General features: G+C 29.7%; 1 protein-coding gene across 1 annotated transcript in view; it reads left to right on the top strand.

Moving 5' to 3' along the window:
* LOC118190118 (valine--tRNA ligase-like) overlaps positions 1–14,831 on the top strand; it is a 118,431-nt gene extending 103,600 nt beyond the window's left edge. The window contains exons 21-25 of the mRNA XM_085822020.1: positions 2,382–2,588; positions 10,456–10,570; positions 10,684–10,877; positions 12,649–12,789; positions 14,331–14,831. Coding sequence (XP_085678146.1) covers positions 2,382–2,588; positions 10,456–10,570; positions 10,684–10,877; positions 12,649–12,789; positions 14,331–14,420 — 747 coding nt within the window. The 3' untranslated portion in view covers positions 14,421–14,831. The remainder of the gene's footprint in view (positions 1–2,381; positions 2,589–10,455; positions 10,571–10,683; positions 10,878–12,648; positions 12,790–14,330) is intronic.
* Positions 14,832–15,891: the final 1,060 nt, after the last annotated feature.

Here is a 15,891-nt window from a genome sequence, read left to right on the forward strand (position 1 = left end):
AAATGAAATTTAGAGCATTTCAGTATTTCAAGAGGGGTTTAGCTTTGTAAGGGTTAAAAGTATTTGTTAAAACATGTGTTCGACGATTTTTACTATTAATCAAACTTTTCAGCATGCTATTGTGAGTATTATCTGGGGGGGGGCAGTTAGTCCTCAATGTACTTAATTTGCCTTGGACCAAAAACACCACTTTAGATCTCGTCAACACCACCTAACTTGGGTATTAATAATCTTGTTGAAAACCGCTGGTTAACGCAACAATTATTGCAATAGAGAAACACAAACAACAGAGTGATTTGTTATCTGCTTTCTGTGGTGTAACCATCTTTTTCATTAGATATGAAACTGTTTTGGGTTCTACCTTGAAAACACTATTTAGCATGATAATGTTACTAGTTTATCAGATCTTCGATAGCCTATTACTCCTAAAACTATTTATAAATGTTGATAGTTAGTTTTTTTTTTTTAATGTAGTAGAGACTTTATGATTTTTTTTTTTTTTTTTTTTTTTTTTTTTTTTTTTTACTGTAGAAATTAAAATTTGATGTTTTGCATTTCTTTTATTCCTAGAAATCTTCACCTTGTGATTTTTCTTTATAACAAGATTAAAAGTATGAATTTTAAATTTAATCGATAGTGTACAGATAGGAGGAGAAGAAAAGATTATTATTGTTTTTTTATTAAAAAAGGGGATTTAAAACATCTTGATTAGTGTTAAAGTTAGTTATGCATATTCTTTGAGTCATAGTATTTCAGTATTTCCTGTTCCATTGGGAAATGACCAATTCTTTTTTTTTTTTTTTCTTTTTTAAACTCTTAAATAGAGTTTTGAAATTTAAGTTTGCGTTTTAAGTAGCCACCCCTTTTATTTTTATAAGATAATAGTAATATTTATTTTTATACTTCAGTGAAAGTTTTGTTAGTTTTCAGCTATCTGATAAAGTTTTTAGAAAATTCTTTGCAGCAGTTGTGGATCAACTATCAAAGCAGAGTTTAAAATACAGATTTTATGTATGATCACTGGTATACATTGAGGGAAGGGAAAGATTATTATCGTCTCTTAACGGAAAAAATCTTTCTCAAGATTGAAGATAGATATGCATATTTTGTAACCCAAAAGATTTCAGTATTTTTCATGTTAACATTAAGTAAAAAAAACTCTGATGATCAATATATAAAAACATCTATGTGCAGTTATTAAATTCTTGGAAAATACAGTATTAAAGGGTAAGTGTGCTTATTGTACACCAGAATCCTAATTATCTATTTTGAAGATTATTATTATTATTATGGTTTCTTAACAGTGTTCTTTGTGAAGTACTTGAAGAAGAGGAAAATAAGTCACTTTGATTCAGTGAAGCTCATTGTTAATGTTTAGTGTGAAGTTAAGAATTTAATAATATATTATGCATGGGAAAAAACTGTTTCCTATAAGACTAAAACATTTGTCAATGGAACAACAGCATTAAGCACCACTGAAACTATTTCTAGTGTCAAAGGTTTTGAATTGTTGGTTAAAAAAGCATGGATATCTGGATGAAGAAAGGGAAAAGTAATTTCATCACACCAAGGTAGTGTTGTTGCAGTGACATCAAAGAAATCGGTAGAAGTGCACAAAGAGTTGAAATGATAAAGATAGCCATGATAAGGCTTTCTAGTATGTAGATGAGCTGTTAAACTATTTAGGCGAACATGCTGAATTCTCGTTTTGTGATATCAGAACTTTTTGCACTGTTTTGTGTATTATCTGAAAGAATGCTATTTAAGCTTAAAAAGAAAAAAATTAGTAGAGCAATTTTTTTTGTGAAAAAACACTGAAGATCTGCATAAATGTTACTAGTATTTTAATTAAAGCATATTTTAAACAATGTTGTTCATTAAAAACCTTTGAAAATTAGTTTTTAGGATACATATCCATTAATTATGATTTTATGGGATTATTTTTACATTATCCTTTTCCAAATATCCATGTATTAGTCAAACATGGATAATTTAGAGTTCAGTGCATATTTGTATACTCTCCTACTTGATCCATCTGAATTTAAAAAAAAAAAAAAAAAAATTAAGCATTGAGACAGATTTTCATCTTCATTCTCTAAAAGAGAGACTAGATTGATGAGATGAAACTTATGTGCTTAATTTTTTTTAAGTGAGTCTAAGTTGATTTAAACATCCTTAAATATTATAGATTTTTGTTTGTTTGAATCAGCAGTTGAAGATTTTATTCATTTATTTATTTGTTGTTATTATTACTTAAATTATTAACATAACATTATTAAAACATTAAAAATTAATAATTAAAACATAAAAATTAATAATTATATAACTTCTGTGCTGTGATAATTTGATTACACAATTTTAAAAATATTTGCTTCTTTCAGGAATATGTAAAAAGTGTTTTACTAACAGACAATGCACAACGTTATTTTGTATGTCGTGTGATGTTAACATGTATTGAGACATTTTTAAAAGTCATTTCTCCTGTTATGCCATTTCTCTCAGAAGAGCTTTACCAGAGGTTATCATTATTAGCAAATATCGAAACTTCACCCAGTATTTCTGTTGCTTCATATCCAGTTGCTAGTGAAGTAAGTATTAATATTAGCTGAATTATATTTTTATGTATTTAAGTGTACAACTTTCTCTGTATGCATATATTATATAAATATATATATATGTAAAAAAATTGTGTTTATATATGTGCATATATATATGAATATTATGATATGATTAATTGAATTTGAGTTTTAAACAATTTTGGTTCCTTCAGATGATGTGACCAGCATATTCAACCTAGTTTTTTTTTTCCATATACCTGAATGGGCATGTAGGTACATATCATTTCTTCTGGTTGAGATCTGATACAGTTGTTTTTTGCATTGCCAATAAATTTCTATTAATTCGTTTTAATTTTCAGCAGTATGTTTTATAATTGTGTAGTATTGATTAACAAACCAACTTAAGTTGCATGGAACTTTAAAGTTAATTTTTGTTGTGAAGATGCAGCATTAAATGGTGTTTGTTGAGATATTAAAATATCTAAGTAAATTGCAAAGTGCTTTTTGAATTTTGTTCATTTAAGGAAAAATGATGGTTGATAATTTTTTAAATGAATCTTTTTTAAATGAGGGTTGAAAAAGATCCATAAATTTTCCCAAAAGGTAAGCTAAGAAGATTTCCAAGTGATTATTCTTTTTAATGAAGTATTTATAACTCATAGAGTGTTTTCTCAATATTTATTCACCTTAAGATAGAAGAATTGGTTGACCTGTGAACAGAAATTTGTAAATTAATTTCATTTTCTCTTATTTTATGATATGCTTTGAATCATAATCAGAAGATATATTTTTGAAGTAGTATTGAATTGTTTTTGGGAGGAATTAGCATTAAAAGATTGGTTAATAAATTAATTAGAATATTTTGAGGTTGACTCCCCCTTTTTAAATATATTCTTTTGTGATAATTGTTTTATGTTTGGTATGCTGAAAAAAATTTTACACAGGTAATTTGCTAAGATTTCAAAATCTAAAAATAAGTTATTAATATTCTCATGAAGTTTTATTACTTTACATTTGTAATTTGGTAATCATTCAAAACATTCATTAAAGTACAAATATTTTTTATTTTTTATTAATGCAAATAATATTACAAGTTGGCTATGTGCTATTACTGAAGAACACTAGTGCTTTCTAGAAGACAAATTTTGTAAGATTTTGTGATTCCATTTAAGAAAAACTATGCGACAACTTGCACAGAATTGCACATCATTTAAATATCTTAGCTTCAGAAACATTTTTCTAAACTAAACTGATATTTTATTTTTAGTTTTGGGCACTTATTTGATGTGGACATTTAGCGGACAAGACATTTAACCGACCTACACATTTAGGTGAAAGGACATTTAGCCAACAGCAGGTAGCTGACGATGTGTGCATTTAGATTGCAACAATTTTTAGTAAAATTTCTTCATATTTACCCGACTACTATTTCACCTTTCTATCAATTACAAAATTGCTCAGATTTTCCTCAAGTTTATCTTTCAAGTGATTTTTCACCTTAAGTTAGCTCCCTGCTTAATTCTTAAAGATTCTGCCTTTGATTTGAATTCTTCGGGAATTTCAGCATATCATGTCAATATAGTTTTGGCATATGTCATCCAAAATGAAAAAGCATTGAAATTTCTTCTCAGGGATAAGGAATCATATGTTCAAAAAGAAAAGTAAAGAACTTTTTTATGGCTAATCACAATTGGATATTTAATCATAATCTTGATGCTGTATCTACAGAAATTATTTGCAGAGCTTCTTCATTTAATAAACTTGATTTCTTTGAACCCTTTCAAGTGAATACTTTTTTCCATTTTTAGTTAATGACATTAGTTTTCCAATTTAGTTCTTTCCAACATTTTCAAAATTTTAATAGTAGTTTAGTTTTCTCATATTTCATACTATTTTCCAAAAAAGATCTTGCTACATTCAATTTCTCTTTGTTCCACCCTTTGCTTTCCATATAAAATTATTTTGCTCTTCTCACTGCTGAAATCTTCTTTTTACCTCCAGAAAAATAGGGCTTGTCTCTTTTTAACTAATAACCACTTAACCAACAGGACATTCAACTAATACATGCATTTGGTTAATAACATGTGTGGCCACCAGCATGGGTGGCCCAAAACAGGTCTGCTCTCATATACAAAACTATTTTAACAAAAAGATGTCCATGATCAGAGGCCATTTTCAGTGTCACTACAAGTAGGTGTATGGAGAAGTATCCCATTTTTTGTTTATTTAATGGCAGAAAAAGCACAGATGATATATAAATTACATGCTATTGTATACAAATCATTGAACATATTTTAAAATAAAAAAAATTGTATATCATAATAGTTTATAATTAATAAAATAATTTAAAAAGAAATGTAATACATGGCTTGATATACAAATAATAAAATACATTAAGGAAATATTATGCATAATTCCATGCAAAAAATTTAGTGCAGGTTGTTTCTGTCTATCACAATTGATATTTTGTATTATTGTTTCTCTATGCTCATCCTCTTTTATTTTATTTTAAGCTAGTTTTCCTCCAATAGCCTTCTCTGCTTCACTTTTGACATGAAAATGTTCTTTTTGAATTTTTGTAATTATTGATAAAATTTCTTATGTGAGAAAGACCAATTAAAGTTTTCCATCACTGATCCCATGCTTCCACATTATTTAATGCATTAGAGAGATTAAATTCCTCCTTTGCAAAGACAGAATAGACTTCAGGTGGAAATATTTGTGATCATCTGTGAGTTCACTCGTCCCTCTGGTTGCATGGGATCTTTAAGAATCGAACAAAAATTTTATCGATAGGTGAAAATGATTTGAAAGTTAAACTTGTGGAAAATCTGTACAGTTTTGTAAGTGATAGAAATATTAAATAGTTGTTTGATAAATATGGAAAAATTTTACTGATGTTGCATGTTTTAGTTTAAATGTATGTGTTATCATCTGCATGTTAACGGTTAAATGTCTTGTTATCTAAGTGTCTGTGTTGGATAAAAGTATGTGTTAGCTAAATATCTTGTCAGCCTGTGACTGAAAAATTAGTATAATAACAAAATATTAAGAATAACAACTAGTTAGAAGATCTAAATGTTAAAATATATGAAAATACCTAAAGCTATTTTAAACTCAGAATATATATATATATATATATATATATATATAGTATAAACTGTGTATAAAAATAATGGTAGAAAAATTAAATTAGTACTGAAAGCAAAATGAAATAAAATGTTATGCAAACAGATGTAAATAAGGAAAAATAATTATGAACTAAAAATTCAAAGGCAAATTTAAGAAGCTTATCAGCCATGAGAAAACGATAGCAACTGCTACAAGTTATTTAACTGTTTTTGCACATCTGCTGATATAGTTGATCCATTTAAAAAATACTTTGATCTTAAGTTTCAAAATAATTTAGTTTTCTTTTAATTAAATATCTAGTTACTTATATTCTTATTAGGGTGTTTAAAATGATTCTGTTAAGAAATAACAATTAAGTATAGCAAGTTAATGGAAAGATTTCATATTTTTGAAATTTACATTGATGGTATTTGGCATTCATTTCATCTGAAACCAGTTGGTCTCAAATTTGTTGCTGCTTGGCTGTTGTTTCAGATCAAAATAGTTGTTTCTGTATGGTGGCATGAAACTTGGTTAATTTTGCTGCAGTACAGCATTGAAGTACATCATGTTTGTAACTACAAGCATTAATTTTAGTTTAAAAGTTTCTTTGTCATTTACTTCTAATTTATTGGTTAATTAGTAGTGCCTTTCCACTTTTGTGCATGCTGTGCAACATGTATACATTTTTTCTGTGTTTGATTAAGTCTAAAATATTATTGCAAAAGTGTTTATAATTTTTTATTAAGCTGAAACATAGATTTATACAATAGGATTTTAACTGTGCAATAGTCCAATTCTTTTCTGAATGGTATTTCAAGATATCAGCAGATATCTCTGAGGGAATATGTATGTTGAGTTAATCTAAGTTGAAAATTAGTCATCAATATAAATTTATTGAAAAATGATATTTAATCATATATAACACTTAAATTTCTATCATCTGTAACTAAAATATTTTATTGAGTTAAAATTGATAGTTCCCCCCTCCCAATTAAGAAAAAAGAAAGTTTTTTTTTTTTTTTTTTTTTTAAACAAGTTTGTAACTAATTCAGAAGTCAAACAACAAAAATCAGCGTTAATTTACAAAATTTTCACAGGACTAGTTTCGATGGTTTTACCGAACCATCATCTTCAGCTGCAAAACCGCAAATGAACAAGATAGGAAATAATGTTTAGATAAGATAAGAAAGCCTGGACAAGAATAAGCAAGTGGCGCCATCTGTTGGCGAAACCAGAACTAAAACATAATTTCTCTAAAAGCCGAAGGCAAATTTGGATTGGAATTAGGATCGTTAACTAGAACAGAAAGATTTTTATGAATGTGAAATGCCTCTAGAAAATCCAGTTCTCCAATGGAAGATGTTTTTTGAATAATTTTGGCAGCAGAAAAATTGAAAGTGTGATTTTCGGACCAACAATGTTGAGCAACAGAAGACTTCTGTGTTTCCTTTTTTCTAACATATGCCTCATGTTCTTTGACGCGAAATTTTAAGGCTCTCTTAGTTTGGCCAATGTAAATTAAACCGCACTGGCAAGGAATCCTATAAATACCCCAGGAATTCATATCCGGAATGGGGTCCTTGAGTATAGAAGTTGGAATTTTATTGATGGGAGAGTAAACAACCCGAAAGTTAAATTTCTGCAAAATATGTGCAACTTTATAGCTAATTGATGGAAAGAAGGGAATGACAACAGAATTTTTATAATCTCCTAAAATAAGAGTGTGGCTTTTAGTGTGTTGAGATGAGAATTTTTTAACTGCTTGATTAATAATGTTGGGTGAAAAGCCCCTGTCAATAGCTATTGCTTTTAAATAATTTAGTTCTTCATCAAGGGCTAGTTTGGAGGAGCAAACTTGAAGAGCACGGAAAACATAGGAATAAAATGAAGCTAACTTTTGTTTAGTCGGATGACATGATTTAAAGTGTGGTGGAAGGCAAACCGATGAAGGTTTACGGTAAACTGTAGTACTGAAGTTGGATGTGTTACGTGTGACCCGAATGTCGAGAAACGGAAGAGAATTGCAAGTCTCAAGTTCAAAAGTGAACTGAATAGCAGGATCAATAGAATTCATTGTTGAAAGAACTTTATTTAAATCATCTTTATTACCTTCAAACAGAGTAAAAGTATCGTCTACGCAGCGGAACCATGCCGGGAAGTTTAAAGTTTCAAACAATTTTGATTCATAATAATGCATGTAGATATAAGCCAGGATGGGACTGAGGGGGCTTCCCATGGCTAATCCCTCAGTTTGCTTGTAATATTTATTTTGGAAAACAAAATGTGTTTGTTTCAAACAGAGTTGAGTGAGAGAAATTAGCTCATCAATTTCGATGCAAGAGAAATGAAATTCGCGAAGTCTGGTTTCTAGACATCTTAATGCACCCTCCACTGGGACATTGGTGAATAATGATTTTACATCAAAAGAAACCATGAGTAAATTACGAGGAGAAATGTTTTTAACCTTTTTTACAAACTCTATTGAATTTTTTATGGTGTAAATGTTATTGTCTAATAGAGTGGAAAATCTAGAAACTAAATATTTAGCTAATGGATACGAGGCAGTACCTAAATTTGATACAATAGGGTGGAAAGGAATACCACTTTTATGAATTTTGGGAAGAGCATATAATCTGGCACAATTCGCAACAGATGGGATAAGCGAATGTTTTAAGTTGCTTGAAATGATTTGCGAAGATTTGATCGCAGTTTTTATTTTGGATAAGTCCGAAGGTGAAGGATCTTTAGGGATCGGATTATATGGTCCTTCGTTTAAGAGTTTAGTGACACCATCAATGTAAGTGTTCTTATCCATGACGACTATCTGGCCACCTTTGGCGGCCTTTGAAATGACAATATCCGGGTTAGAATGAATCTCGCGCATTGTAGCTCTTTCTCTCGCAGTTAGATTTGGTTTCAAAGGTTTATTATTGAATTTCACATTATGAGCGATAAGATGCCTAATCATTTCTTTCTGTGAATCTGAAACTTTACTGAACTTGAAAGCTTTTTCGATAGGAGCCAAAATCTTTGGAATCAAGGGTTTACAGGTTTGTGAGAAGTTAAAATTATATTTTAGAATTCTCTCTTGTTCTTCTGAAAGACTAACATTAGAAATATTAGCTATTGGCTTGATGTTTACAATGGGAAGATTTTTTGAACTACTTGGACTGGAAGACTGTAAAAGAAGTTTTTCGAATTTAACTGCAAGGGTGTTTTTATGACGGTTAACTGCATTCTCCGTTCTAGACCAAGACTTTTGTTCAAGGGCAGTGAACAAAAGGTTAAAAACATTTCTCCTCGTAATTTACTCATGGTTTCTTTTGATGTAAAATCATTATTCACCAATGTCCCAGTGGAGGGTGCATTAAGATGTCTAGAAACCAGACTTCGCGAATTTCATTTCTCTTGCATCGAAATTGATGAGCTAATTTCTCTCACTCAACTCTGTTTGAAACAAACACATTTTGTTTTCCAAAATAAATATTACAAGCAAACTGAGGGATTAGCCATGGGAAGCCCCTCAGTCCCATCTTGGCTGATATCTACATGCATTATTATGAATCAAAATTATTTGAAACTTTAAACTTCCTGGCATGGTTCCGCTACGTAGACGATACTTTTACCCTGTTTGAAGGTTATAAAGATGATTTAAATAGAGTTCTTTCAACAATGAATTCTATTGATCCTGCTATTCAATTCACTTTTGAACTTGAGACTTGCAATTCTCTTCCGTTTCTCGACATTCTGGTCACACGTAACACATCCAACTTCAGTACTACAGTTTACCGTAAACCTTCATCGGTTTGCCTTCCACCACACTTTAAATCATGTCATCTGACTAAACAAAAGTTAGCTTCATTTTATTCCTATGTTTTCCGTGCTCTTCAAGTTTGCTCCTCCAAACTAGCCCTTGATGAAGAACTAAATTATTTAAAAGCAATAGCTATTGACAGGGGCTTTTCACCCAACATTATTAATCAAGCAGTTAAAAAATTCTCATCTCAACACACTAAAAGCCACACTCTTATTTTAGGAGATTATAAAAATTCTGTTGTCATTCCCTTCTTTCCATCAATTAGCTATAAAGTTGCACATATTTTGCAGAAATTTAACTTTCGGGTTGTTTACTCTCCCATCAATAAAATTCCAACTTCTATACTCAAGGACCCCATTCCGGATATGAATTCCTGGGGTATTTATAGGATTCCTTGCCAGTGCGGTTTAATTTACATTGGCCAAACTAAGAGAGCCTTAAAATTTCGCGTCAAAGAACATGAGGCATATGTTAGAAAAAAGGAAACACAGAAGTCTTCTGTTGCTCAACATTGTTGGTCCGAAAATCACACTTTCAATTTTTCTGCTGCCAAAATTATTCAAAAAATATCTTCCATTGGAGAACTGGATTTTCTAGAGGCATTTCACATTCATAAAAATCTTTCTGTTCTAGTTAACGATCCTAATTCCAATCCAAATTTGCCTTCGGCTTTTAGAGAAATTATGTTTTAGTTCTGGTTTCGCCAACAGATGGCGCCACTTGCTTATTCTTGTCCAGGCTTTCTTATCTTATCTAAACATTATTTCCTATCTTGTTCATTTGCGGTTTTGCAGCTGAAGATGATGGTTCGGTAAAACCATCGAAACTAGTCCTGTGAAAATTTTGTAAATTAACGCTGATTTTTGTTGTTTGACTTCTGAATTAGTATTTATTCGGCGTGTTATTGTGTCTTAATTAAGTTTGTAACTGTAAAGAAAAAATAGTATGTTTCTTTTCTCCCAATAGTATTCTGGTTGGAGAAACACAGTTTTGGAAGCAGATTTACATACTGTTACAGATTTGATAGAAATTGCTAGATCATTAAAAGCTCGACATGGTGTTACCAAACTACGGCCTGCAGGTACTTTTTTCTCTCTCTTTTAAATTCATTTCAACTGTCATTTTGAACATTTACTTAAAAAAAGACAACTTATGTAGTTTTTTATAATTTGTAATCAAATGTTTCATTTGCAGTTACAATAGCTGTGGAAGAAGAAAACACTATTTCAGCTCTGAGTCCATTTAGTAACCTTATAATTTTACTTGCCAAACTAGAATCTGTAACATTTCATCTTACTCAAGGTCAAGAATTTTTTGAGCATCATCCTCAAGATTCATGGGTATTTCAGACGCATGAGCATGGCATTACTGTTATAATGGATATTGGAGTGAGTATGATGATACTATGTATCTGAAAAATATTTGAATTTAATTACTTATGAATAGATTCCAAAGCTTTGGAATCTATTCAGTTTTCTTTTACTTCAGTATTCTTTCGTATTATACATGTAATAGATAAATATAATCTAACAAAACAGCACATTATATTGAACATTAGAAACACTTATAAATTTTAATAATTTGAAATAAGAATTTTATGTGGTCCAGAGTAACATTAAATTTTCAGGCTGCAGTTGTGGTAAATTTATAGTAGTATGCGCCGTCAGAAATTATAATTTTTTAGAGAAAAATAATCAATCATTTTTTAGTGTACAGAGTGATTAAGAGCTAAGACGCTGGATGAAAGCATGTAGAGTATAAATTTCCAGATTATTAGACACAAGATCAAAGAATACAGATTCAAAAGTATTATTTTACTTAATATCTGGTAACTATCAGAATGATGGATTTTAAGTAAACAAGGTGGTAAAGATAAAATGTATGTAATTCATATAAATTCACAATCATATAAGTAACTGTAACCTTTGAGAAATCATTAGCTAAGAATTCTGTTACTGAAACCATTGATAGTTACTGATCCAAATCCAATTTTTGAAATGCATAGTAAAAGATTAGTAGTATTATTTTTAGGCATAGTAGATTCATGTATTATTTTTAGGCATGATAATGAATTTTGATAATTTATAGTTCTCATGTATTGCTGTGAAGCTGTGATTAGGCATAGATTTTGTTTATTTATTTTACAAATTCCAAGCATTAGTGCTTAAGCCACTTCATGCCTTCTCCAGTACTTTCTAACAATGTCCTCATATCGGGAAAGTGCAGTACAATTATTTAAATGTTCAAAAATCATAGGCTAGTTGGAGTTATACAAAACAGTTTGGGGAATCCACCATTGCAATTCTAGAAAAGTAGTTTCACAAACAGTCATGTTTGTTCAGATGTCTAAATAGACCTACAGCTGTTTTTCTTGGTAAACTGGGAATGAAAGTTCTCTCTTTTTTCAGAATCCTCCATCTCTTATATATAAAATGTTGAATCATACCCTGTTTAAGAATTTGTAAGAGTCAGGTTAACAAACAGTTTAGTCATATAAAAATAAAATGGTTGATAACTGTGTTGCATTATCAAAGTTTCTTTCTTAGCTAATGTATCGGCTTTTTCGTTGATCATAATTTCACAGTGGGCTGGAATCCATTGGAATAAAGTCATTGATTAGGCATAGATTAATGCAAGTTGTTGCACTTTAATTTCAAAATACCGTGAATTTAATTGGTCAAAAGTAATCAAATTCAGATATTTTTTAATAATTTTGGAAAAATCTGTTCTAAAAACAAGCTTAAGGCAAACTTTGTTTTAGCTTCGTTTTGCTTAGATTTTTCTTCCTCTGATGTATTATAAAATCTCTTATGACATCTGCCTTAACAGAGAATAGTATTTTTCAGAATATAAATAAACATCAATATTGAACATCATTTCTAAGGCAAAAGGCTAAAATCATATGGAACTACAGACTTTATCTTAGGGAGGTTTCACTGTACTTCAGACTTGTAAATACTGTAGGATTCTTGATCGTTACTTTATTTTCATTTTGTTAAAATATTTTTTATATTTTTAATAATTTCTATGTACATGTGGTACTAATTATTAAAAAGAAATTTTATGAACATTATAATATAATGAATTATTTATTATATTATTATGATAAGTAATGAATTAATATTATATTGTAATGTTGTTTATGTGTCAAATTTGCAGGAAAGGGTTAATATTCAAGAGAATGAAGCCAACAAATTAGATAGCATTCGATCAGAGTTGAACAAGTTGAACAAAATGTTGTCCGACCGTGGTTATCGGAAAAATGCTCCTCTCAGTGTGCAAGAAAAGACAATGGCAAAAGTAAAGGAATTTTAATTTAAAAAACTGAGCATCATTCCTTACATGTGTAAATCAGATAGTTGCAAAGACTGTATCTCATTTTCTAATTTGTGCTTAAATCTGCTTTTAAACGCCAAATTTTCCTGCTTGTTATTTGCTACTTATGAATATATTTATGCTAATTTGTTCAAATACTAATTAATAGTTATAATTAAAATTAGAGTAATGTGTTCAATGATTAGAAAAATGTTATTTCTGCATATAATCAATATATTGTTTTGCACTTTGTTTAGTAAAATTGCATTTATAGGCCTTTTTCTCCCCCCTTTTTTTATTTGTATAATCACTTGATAGTATTATAATGATTACATAATCTAATGACAAATTAAATTTCATCTAAAGCATTATCATACTCTTTTAAATAAAATGTTATATTAAATAATCTTTTTAATAAAATGCTATATTCTGTTAATTATAATTTCACATGACAGAAATTTAGTTATGCAATATTGTTTTATAATAATTAAATTAGTTTATAATTTTAAAGTCTCTAACTCTGCTTCTAATTTTAAATCTGTTTAGCTGTGTGGTGTCCAGGGGTGTAGCTAGAGGGAGCAAGGGAGGGCATCTGTCCCCGGGCGCAGAATCCAAGGGGAGCCAAACTGATGTTACGACATTTTAGAATTAAATGTTTTCCATCCTTGGCAAGCAGTAGGGGACGCGAAATCTTCAGTTGTCCCTGGGTGCTGAAAACCCTAGCTACGACTCTGGTGGTGTCTTCTAATTAATAAATTAAATATGCATTGAGAATATATGCTGATATTTATAGTATATATAAGCATAGGCCGCCTCAGCTATACATCCTCAGCAATGAAGGATTCATAAAAGTTAGATCAAAGGTGTGAGTGCTTATGTAAAGGAAATAATAATCATAAGTGTGGAACTAAAGTCAATTCCAAGTTAACTTGGGGTGGATTAACCTGGTTGTATCTAATGAAAGTTTGTTTGTTGTACGGTAATGGAAAAAATACCATCATCACAAACCATCAACATAAAACTAAACTATCTACAGAAAATACAGAAACTAAAAAATGTGTAGCAGATCATATGATAGTTATTTGTAACTCTGTTTTTTGTTTTCTAATGTTGATGTATTCTTCCATTATTTACAGTAGTTCTGTGTGTTTTAAGTACTTTTTTAATTTACATAACCATATGAACTAATTTTATGGATTAAATTGCATGAAAATACAGGCAGTTTTTAATATTATTTTCTATTAATTATAATGCAGGTTATAATTTTTTTTGTTCCTTTTTTTTGGGGGGGTGCCCTCAATTTAACTGTGATTTTGAGCATACATTACCCCCAGTATTATCTCCGTTAATCAGGGTTTAACTACAAGTACTTTAATATTTGAAGTTACAGTACTCAATTTTTAGAGTTACCAGTATTATTTCCTTTGTAATAATTATATTTCTAAAGTTTATTATTATTATTATTTATATAATATAAATATACTCCTTTTGCTAATTTTTAAATATTACTATTTATTTATTTCCAGAAAGCATCTTTAGAAGGAGAACTTCAAAAATATCTGAATCAATATGGAAAAAGTGAATCTGAGAAAAAAGAGGATTCTTCATGTTCATGAAGAATAAATGATTGTTATGATACTGATGTTCTATAGAGTGAAGGATTCAACTATTCTGTAGAGTATCTTTGTTACGTTAGTTTCGTATGGAAGTGCATAAAAACTAATCAACATCTAGAATCATGACATACTCAAAACACAGTTTATGGCATTTATGATGAACATATGTTCTATGTAAATATAAGAAGTGTAAACCCTTCCATCTTTTGCATGATAGAGTATTATTTTTGTGTAATTTATTCCTAGTTTTTGTGTCACCCTGAAATTAAAAAACATAATATCATCCTGGAAGCTAATTTATGATCTAGATTATATATGTCTTTCATAGTTTTTATGAATAAGCAGGTGCAGATATAAATGTGGAAATATTTATTCAATTTTAAAATAAAGTTATCTGTGATTTGTATTGTAGCTGTTCTTCATGCTGCAGATTTTTTTTAAATGAAAATAGAGCCAAACTTGAACCTGGATTTAATTTTATCTTAAATTAATTCAGTTTTCCCCCGGGTTCATATTTCTAAGCTTGTGTTTCGTAAGTAACTGCACTGAATAACTGAACATTTGTTTATGAATTGATAGAATGTACATCATTAATGATATAATTACAAAATAATAGAGTGTGCATAGAGTGTACCATCATCATTTCCCATTGCACTAAAAATAATGATTTTTTTTCATCTAGTAGCATTAATATTTTTCAGTTTCATTTATTTATTATTTTAAATCTATTTATGTACTTTTAGTATCTTTTTTCTTCTTCTCAAATTCCTTTTAGCTGTTTTGATTTTTATGAGAGCCATTTGATAAGTATGGTGTAAAAATAGGTGAAACAATATAAAAAAAAAAAAAAAAAAAAGAACTGATTTTATTTTCTAACATTGTCTTTTTTTAATGCTATATGTGGAATCTATTACGTATGCAGTATTTTTACATTGTTGAAAAAGTTGTTTTTTTTAGAGACTGCAAAATATATATTCGAAGCTGTGATGACATATTATTTAACAAGCATTTCTTCAATAAGCTAAATTTTCAGGTTTATGGATAAGACGTTGCTTGGGCTCAAATTTAGAGAAATAGGATTTCTTGGTCATCATTTCAGTACTTGGAAATCAGTTCATTTTTGATTCAGTTCTTCTATCAGATGGTCGAATAATGTTTCACGGTTGCTTTCTGTTATTATTTTTCTTTTCTTCAATCCAATCTGATGATTCCAGCTAACACATTCCATTTCTTTTGACATACTTTCATTGCTTGCTGTCCACTGCTTTGACATAGATGCGTAATAGTGGATCCATGTTTCATGTTCTGCAGCTATGAATCAGTGCAAAAAGTCTTGTGAATGCAATCAAACATCACCACATAGTGCTATGAATCTCCTGGTCTTCTATAATGATATCATAGGTATTGTATCAGTCCGTCGATATGTTGTGTTCTGGATACACCAGAATTCGGAAAGTTTTACTTTTTAGCA

The sequence above is a fragment of the Stegodyphus dumicola genome, chromosome 8 (assembly GCF_044657685.1).
Source record: "Stegodyphus dumicola isolate Sdum_Otavi_A_Nest chromosome 8, ASM4465768v1".
NCBI classification, from domain to species: Eukaryota; Metazoa; Arthropoda; class Arachnida; order Araneae; family Eresidae; genus Stegodyphus; species Stegodyphus dumicola.